The sequence below is a fragment of the Octopus sinensis genome, linkage group LG16 (assembly GCF_006345805.1).
Source record: "Octopus sinensis linkage group LG16, ASM634580v1, whole genome shotgun sequence".
Classification (NCBI taxonomy): Eukaryota; Metazoa; Mollusca; class Cephalopoda; order Octopoda; family Octopodidae; genus Octopus; species Octopus sinensis.
The window spans coordinates 6347650-6357014 of record NC_043012.1 but is presented as its reverse complement, the minus strand read 5'-3'; the positions used below and the strand labels follow the sequence as shown (position 1 = coordinate 6357014).

The 9365-nt window shown below is 36.6% G+C and overlaps 1 protein-coding gene across 4 annotated transcripts in view; it reads right to left on the bottom strand.

Annotated features, from left to right (window-relative positions):
* Positions 1 to 1997: 1997 nt before the first annotated feature.
* Positions 1998 to 9365, bottom strand: part of LOC115220334 — a 311427-nt gene continuing 304059 nt past the window's right edge. For all 4 annotated transcript variants that reach the window (XM_036509866.1, XM_029790433.2, XM_036509867.1 and 1 more), the window contains 3 exons: positions 7671 to 7851; positions 5601 to 5720; positions 1998 to 3529 (listed from right to left, as the gene is read on the bottom strand). In XM_036509866.1, coding sequence (XP_036365759.1) covers positions 3042 to 3529; positions 5601 to 5720; positions 7671 to 7851 — 789 coding nt within the window. In that variant the 3' untranslated portion in view covers positions 1998 to 3041. The remainder of the gene's footprint in view (positions 3530 to 5600; positions 5721 to 7670; positions 7852 to 9365) is intronic.

Genomic DNA, 9365 nt, shown 5'->3' with positions numbered 1-9365 from the left:
ATTATTCATTACTAGAGCTGGAACGTATACTCAAATTAATGTCTTGCAGTATAATTCCCAACTCTGAAAGTTTTGAGTTCTGATCTGCCCAAGATCGACCTTTGATCAACAGAAGCCCCACCTGTTTACGCTTTTAGTTTTTGTATGTTGTAACTCATCTTTTGATATTATCTTCCATGTTTCGGGCCCTTGTGACCAATAAAAGAAATCATTATTACTATTAATATTATTATTATTATTATTATTATTATTATTATCATCCTTGTTTACTTTAAAGTAAAGCGAGGAGATACCCAAGAATAAAGTTCTAACCCAGATTTTTACACTTTCTGCACCCTTTCTTAACCACCACAAAAACCAACTGATCCAAAATTCAAAGGATCAAGAAGATATAATAATGATGATGATGATGATGATGATGACGATGATTTATTGGATCAATTATTTAAGTATTGTGACCTGGTCATGATCCTATGTTGGAGGCTCTTTTTTCTCTCTCTAACTTTCAAACTCGCCACACTAATTATTAGAATAAGCAGGTTTATTAAAATAGACAACAATCTATCTCACACTGTTCACTTATTTCTTACTTAATTGCACCAAATTTTATTTGTTTTCATATTGTAATTAGTGACCTCTAGTGTTTTTAATTAGAAGTTCACTAAATTTCTGACATCGTGTTCAGTCATTACCAAATTTATATAAATAATTACCAAATTTACATTGATCACTAAATGGAAGTTGGAAGATAATGAATTAGAAGATACCCTGTGTAAAAGGAGAAATTTAAACAGAAAACCAAGTAGTGATGATTGCATCTAACCAGGTCCACTCCGTGTGTCACTACAGTTTGCAACCACCACGAAAGCCTAGGCACACATGCAGATCCACTAATGAACTGTCTAAGGTATCAGTTAAACTGTCCAACCCATGATATCATAATCCTAAATACACTGCATGAAATAAAAACAAATAAATAACTCATATGGAATGATCCCCATTGGAATGTCTTTGATAATATATGATCAAAATAAGACCTGACTTGGGGGTGGGGTGGGGGGAATTGTACAACACTGTCATCAATAACAACCATATAAGAATACGTTGTAGAGTAGACAATATAAAGAAAACGCTAGTAGTAGCATGATGTGAGGGCCATAAACTACTGCATGCCAAGAGAGTGAGAGAGAGAGAGAGAAGGAGAGTCTTGCTTATATATGTACAGTATGGCTAAACAGGGGGTGGGTGGGAGTAGAGGTGTCATACAGTTACAATTTGTGACTTTGTGTCAAGTTTAGAAAATATTATTGCTATTATTATGGAATTAATATTTAACAATGTTGGATATCTTTATTTTATCATTATTAATGTGGCAATAATAAAGAAGATATTATCATTATTATTATTATTATTATTATTATTATATTATTATTATTATTCATTACTAGAGCTGGAACGTATACTCAAATTAATGTCTTGCAGTATAATTCCCAACTCTGAAAGTTTTGAGTTCTGATCTGCCCAAGATCGACCTTTGATCAACAGAAGCCCCACCTGTTTACGCTTTTAGTTTTTGTATGTTGTAACTCATCTTTTGATATTATCTTCCATGTTTCGGGCCCTTGTGACCAATAAAAGAAATCATTATTACTATTAATATTATTATTATTATTACTAATATTACAAAGAAAAGAAGAAAGAAACGTAATCTTTTATCGAGAGATACTGGAATGTTATTCCTATATAATAATGGTCTCTAATACAAGCACAGAACAATTTAAAGTAAGAGGAATCAGAGAATTTTGCATCAACCCAAGTACATGACTGGTACTTACTTTATTGCCCCCCCCCCTCACGACAGCCTGCAGATATACGTAGTATGACAATAGCCACAACAACTTGGAGCTTTTCCTCCTACTCCCTACCTCCCCCTCTCTCTCTCTCTCTCTCTCCTCTCTCTCTCTCTCCTCGCTCTCAACTCTCTCGCTTTTGTTTTCTCTTTCACTGAGCCATGTTCTCCACCGGTGTGTATTTAGAAATTAGGCACAAGAAGAAGGACAGAGTGAAAGCAAAAAAAAAAAAAAAAGAGAGAGAGATAGAGAAAAGAAACAGATATAAATAGCGGCGACCACCACTCACACATATACGGCCCATAGCTTGTTAAGTAGAACAGAAATCCAGCCAGACGTTCATTTATTAATGAAGCTAAGAGGACGATTCTGAGAAGGGCAGGTAACTAAGGACAGCACGGCTACAGAAGGGAGACAACCGAGAGCTCTTTGATAATTATGTCTTTCTCAAGCATAAATAAAATGAAGTCATACAACATTCTTTAAGTAATACAGCCACATATTTTACAAGAAGTGTTTAAGTAATTCCGCCTATACAGTATCTAATAAGTATTCGATCGATCCTGGAAAGATGAAGGGTAAAGTTGACCTCGGCAAGATTTGAATTCCGGGATGACAAGGAACATAACTCATTACAAGGCAATTATTATGGCCCTTTATCAATTATGCCATCCACCGTTTTAAAATAATGATATTGATAATAATATTAATAATCACAATAAAAGCTTTATTTATTTATAATTTAGTTCGTTGTTATTTGTTATTTGTTTTTTGTTTTTTGTGTGTGTTTTTTTAATCACCAGATTTGTTTGTTTTTTTCTTTTTGTAAGTTAAATACTACTGATGTGGTATATCAAAAATATATACACGTTGTTAGGTAATGGGAGATGGAGTGAATCAGATAAAAAAAAAACGGTAAAAAAAAAAAATATCCAAATAAAAAATCGAAGAATCAGAAACAAAACTGAACTGGATTTTGAGGAAAAAAAATATACAAAAAATTCAAAAATAGAATTGCTACAAAAAATTTAACAAAAAAGAAAGTAAATAAAATAGTTAAAAGTAATTCTTTCTCAATGTTTTTTTTTTAAATATTAAGAGTAAAGTGTTCTCTCTTATTTTTCTTTCTTTTATATAATTTTAAATTTTTTTCTTGTGTGTGTAAATAAAAACAAAATTATCACGCTCCATTTATTGGGTTTGCATTGTGGTGGTGTTGGTGGTGATCGTCGTGTTGGTTGTGGTTGTAGTGGTGGACTTTTGCAGTTGGTGAGGGTCTTTTACTGCACCCACTGTTGATATTGCTATCATCGCTGCTGCAGCTGCAATTCCTGTAGAAGCTTTTTCAGGTGATAATTGTACAAGGGGTAGAACAGGTGTTACTGATGGAGGATCTCTTGGTTCCACTGAAGTTGTTGTTGTTACTGTTGTTGTTGTTGATGTTGCTGATGCTGTTTCTCCTGATGCTGTTCCTGGTCTTGCTGTTCTTGTCCTCGTTGGCAATGGATCCACCTTTTCACTATTACGATGTCTGCATATCAGAAGCTTCAGATCACCTTCAGGCAGGAACTTCAGGTGGTTCCAAGCATGGAAGTGGCGCTGATTTCTAAAATCTTCACCGTTCACCTCTAAGATTTCATCTCCAACTCTCATTTCACCACACTTGTCAGCAATGCCACCTAAAAACAAGAAGAAAAAAAAACAATTAAAAGAGATAATGAGAATAATAAAAAATAAAACAAATTATTAAATTAAAAACTAAACCTTAAGCTGAATTTAAAGACTTACCATGCAAAACCTAACCAGGTTCAATGACCATTTGTCATGAAAAATATCTAAAATTTATACTATTTGTATAAATGTCTGCGACATTCTTTGTTAATTCATTTTATTATGTAACAATTTATCACAGATTTAGACTATGTGTGTGTATATATATATATTCTCTTTTTCTCTTTTACTTGTTTCAGTCATTTCATTGCGGCCATGCTGGAGCACCGCCTTTAATCGAGCAACTCGACCCCGGGACTTATTCTTTTGTAAGCCCAGTACTTATTCTATCAGTCTCTTTTGCCGAACTGCTAAGTAACGGGGACGTAAACACACCAGCATCGGTTGTCAAGCAATGCTAGGGGGACAAACACAGACACACAAAACACACACACACATATATACATATATATATATATACATATATACGACGGGCTTCTTTCAGTTTCCGTCTACCAAATCCACTGACAAGGCTTTGGTCGGCCCGAGGCTATAGTAGAAGACACTTGCCCAAGGTGCCATGCAGTGGGACTGAACCCAGAACCGTGTGGTTGGTAAACAAGCTACTTACCACACACACACACACACAACTACATATACATATATATGTGTGTGTGTGTGTTCGATATTATCTGGGGAATTACCTCATAATAACCTCATTTGAAAGCTACAATACTGTTGTTGACTATCATAAGCTGGATCATATTTATGTAATTATTTATAAAACAAATTTATGTAATGGAACAAGAATGGAAACTCAGCAACTAGCAGCTGTTGCCACACCACAGAAACAAATGTTGTAATTTGTGATTAAAACCTATTTATTCCATCTTGTTGTTGTATAAATTTTTATGTATGCATATATACTCTTTACTCTTTTACTTGTTTCAGTCATTTGACTGCGGCCATGCTGGAGCACCGCCTTTAGTCAAGCAAATCGACCCTGGGACTTATTCTTTGTAAGCCCAGTACTTATTCTATCGGTCTCTTTTGCCAAACCGCTAAGTGACGGGGACGTAAACACACAAGCATCGGTTGTCAAGCAATGCTAGGGGGACAAACACAGACACACAAAACACACACACATACACATATATATATATATATATACATATATACGACAGGCTTCTTTCAGTTTCTGTCTACCAAATCCACTCACAAGGCATTGGTCGGCCCGGGGCTATAGTAGAAGACACTTGCCCAAGATGCCACGCAGTGGGACTGAACCTGGAACCATGTGGTTGGTTAGCAAGCTACTTACCACACAGCCACTCCTGCGCCTATGTATATACATATATATATTAATGTTTGTTTTTATGTGAAGTTAAGAAGAAATTGAAAGATCATTCAGTATATTTTAGAATACATATTTATCAATTTTTACAAAGAAATGGTTGACAGCGGCTTCAAAGTATCAGCTGATAAACCATCATTAGACCGTATTTTACTTTGGTGTTTCTGCCAAAAACTACATATAAAAAAAATGAGAAATATCAAAGTAAATCACAGCTTGGTGACAACTTATTGAGCTGAAGCTTTGAAGTCCCTATCAAATTGTTCTTTATAAAAATTAATGTATGCGTGTGTGCACTAATTATTCTCAGTTGAAAAACAAAAGAGAACATTCAACTAAAAATTCTATGCATCATAAGGCATAGAATTTTACATAATTTATTCATAGTTTGTGTTTCTAGGATTTATAATCCATATTTTTATAAAGACTGAATACTCCTTTACAGATGCTGGTCTTCTTATGAAAGATATTCTAGATTGTAGAGAAATAAATGCTGTGAATAAATTGTGTGAGAAAGAAAGAAAGAAAGGAAGGAAGGAAGGAAGGAAATAAAGAAAAAAGCAAGATAGATGGATAGATAGACTGTTAGATAGTTGAGGAGAGAGAGAGAGAGGTGAGGAAACAAACTAAGAAAGATTGTGTAAGTAAGAGAGAGTGAAAAAGTGAAATATGAGAATAAACGTTACCTTTGAATATTCGCTTCACAGAAATTGGTCGATCTCCAAGAGGACATCCAATCCCTCCGCCTAGACTGAAGCCTAAACCGGTTACCCCTTTACGCAGGGTGATCTCAAAGGTTTCAGAATCTAAAAAGGGAAATAAATGCTTAAATAAACATTGAACGAAGTATTGAAGTAGAGATTTATTATACGTGGCACTCTGTCGGTTATGACAACAAGGGTTTCCGTTGATCCGATCAATTGAACAGCCTGCTCATGAAATTAACATGCAAATGGTTGAGTACTCCACAGACATGTGTACCCTTAATGTAGTTCTCTGGGAAATTCAGTAAGACACAGGTGACAAATGGCCCTTTGAAATACAGGTTCAACAGAAACAGGAAGAAAGAATGAGAGAAAGTTATGGTGAAAGAGTACAGCAGGGTTCACCACCACCCCTTGCCGGAACCTCGCGGAGCTTTAGGTGTTTTTGTTCAATAAAGACTCACAATGCTCGGTCTGGGAATCGAAACCATGATCCTATGACCATGAGTCCGCTGCCCTAATCACTAGGCCATTGTGCCTCCACAGAAATTTATTAATCAAAACATCAAACAACGGAAGAACATGTGAAAGAAAGAGTAGCCATGATCGGAACAACCCTAACCATGACTCATCTTGTTTAGGACTGACCTAGGGCTAAACAACAGCACTACTGCTGCCTTTATCAATGAAGCCTATATGTAGTTACTTGACCTTCCATAAATAGCAGCCAAATCTTCATCAAATCAAAGCCTGTCATCTTAGAAATATGAAAGACACACTGATTAAGATATCGTTTGACACTCTGTTTGAAGAAAGACAGAATGGTCAAAGCTGGAATGTCTTTGATTAGAAGATCTTCTGGATCATCGCAAACCTGAGGTCAATGAACAACAATGACAGAGGGATACAAAACAATGTGGTCATTTGATCTGTTAGAAATAGCAACCAAATCTCCTTCTTGTTATACTTTATCATAAAATATGAAAGAAACATTGAAAAATGTAGCTCTAGATGGGTTGGTCATGAATGGAACCTCTTTGATCTGTGGTCAATAATGAAATGAAGCTAAACAACTAATAGTGACAATAACAATACAAAAACACCAACAATTGAATAACAAAACTGTAATGCTATGAGCTGGCAGAAACGTTAGCACACCGGGCGAAATGCTTAGTGGTATTTCGTCTGTCTTTACATTCTGAGTTCAAATTCCACCGAGGTTGACTTTGCCTTTCATCCTTTCAGGGTCACTAAATTAAGTACCAGTTGCGTACTGGGGTTCAATCTAACTGACTGCCCCACCTCCCCCAAAATTTTGGATCTTGTGCCTAGAGTAGAAAAGAATATTTAAGGTGGTGACCTGGCAGAAATGTTAGCACACCGGGCGAAATGCTTAAAAGTATTTCGTCTGTCTTTAAGTTCTGGGTTCAAATTCCATCGAGGTCAGCTTTGCCTTTCATCCTTTCGGGATCAATAAATTAAGCACCAGTTGTGTACTAGGATTGATCTAATCGACTGGCCTCCAACTCCACTCCCCCCAAATTTCAGGCCTTGTACCTGGAGTTGAAAAGAACCGTTAGTACACAGGGCAAAACATTTAGTGGCATGTCATCCATTTTCACAATCTGAGTTCAAATTCTGCCAAGGTGAACTTTACCTTTCATCCCTTTCCAGGAGGCTGAAACAAGTACCAGCTGAGTACTATGGTTAATGTAATCAATTTATCCCCACACCCCCGAAATTGCTGGCCTTGTGCCAAAATTTGAAACCAAACTATAACAAAAAATACCTATTTCTTTATTACCCACAAGGGGCTAAACACAGAGGGGACAAACAAGGACAGACAAAGAGATTAAGTCGATTATATCGACCCCAGTGCGTAACTGGTACTTAATTTATCGACCCCGAAAGGATGAAAGGCAAAGTCGACCTCGGCGGAATTTGAACTCACAACGTAACGCAGACGAAATACCGCTAAGCATTTTGCCCGGCGTGCTAACGTTTCTGCCAGCTCGCCGCCTTTTTCGCCCAACAAATACCATCAACACTCACCTTCGCCGACAAATGGTCTGGCCAACAGAAGTATGATTCTAGTGGCAGTGGTTTGTAGCAAGGTTTTCATGTCCATCACAGTCTGGTTCCATGCTGGTTTGTCATTCATGTAAAGCAGTAAATCTCCTTCGTAGATATACTGTTGTCGCTTCGCAGCGCCATCTGGCTCTAACAAAGAGATCTAAAACAAACAAAAAGATAAAGGAAAACAAAAAAAAATTAATACAACAATGCTAATTTATAGTTTTTTTGGTGAACTGACAATGTACAAATGGAAATGGAGTACACAGTATATATTTGTGTGTGTGTGTGTGTGTGTATGTGGAGGTGCAATGGCCCAGCGGTTGGGGCAGCGGACTCGCAGTCTTAGGATCGCAGTTTGAATTCCCAGACCGAACATTGTGAGTGTTTATTGAACAAAAACACCTAAAGCTCCATGAGGCTCCAGTAGTGGGGGGGGGGGCGATCCTTGCTGTACTCTTTTGCCACAAATTTCTCTCATTCTTTCTTCTGTTGGCCAGCTCACTTAGCCAGTGGGGTGCTGTCATTTGAAGGCTAAAACAATGCGAAGTGCATTGTGACCAGCGATGTGTACCAACATATGATAGCCTGGTCGGTCACGGTGATCACGGTGATATATATATACATATATATATATTCTGAATTTGTGTAAAGGTGTATAGAATAATATATCAGTTGAATAAAGTTGCAACATTTTCTGGTTTTCACATTATTTTATTATTGCATTATAAAAATTTTTTTTACAATTTTTAAGTGTGTTAAACATAAAAAAAATATATTTTGTAATATTCATAAAATTCAGTTAGCGCTTTCATACATTTGTAGTAATTATCAGGTTTCAAAATGTATTTAAGTGACAGGTGGGTTCTTAACAACTGTAGTAAAATGACTGACTTCTTCCATTTCATACCTTTTAGAAAACTCCAACAAGCTGAATTTTGGGAATACGGTTTTGACCACTCAGCATGCAACTTAAACATCATGGTTTGATGAGCACACCGATATTACTGGCATGGGTGGGACTATATATATTTATATATACATACATGATAGCTGCAAACTCATATTTGAGTATTGCCATCACCTGATCGAAAGTCTCGCACATGCAAAGGTTATGATCAGTCATTTTTGTGATAGGTCTTACCATTTTTTTTATCAAGCGATGCCTGTGTATGATGATTTTTTTTGGTAGTGGGGAAAGGATTTGTACAAAACCAATCCTACTACTCTGGATATGGACGTCATAAACTTAGAAAAAAGAACTAGTCTACATCATCAAATGTTGTCAGTGTTGCAGGTTTTCTCTCAGAGTTTCCGTCTCCATGAGAGATGTTTTGACAACAAGAGGGGCCTCCTACTCCCAGTGAGTCAATCATGTGCCTGGACGCCAAGCCAGGTATTTCCACATCCTTAAACAAATATATCTATCTGTCTATTTATCTGTCTGTCTGTCTATCTATCTATCTCTCTCTCTCTCTCTCTCTCTCTATATATATATATATATATATATATATATATATATATATAGCGAAGGTGCAATGAAGATCGTGAGGTTGTGAGTTTGAATCCCGGACTTGGCTGTGTGTTGTGTTCTTGAGCAAGACACTTTATTTCACGTTGCTCCAGTTCACTCAGCTGTAGAAATGAGTTGCGACATCACAGGTGCCAAGCTGT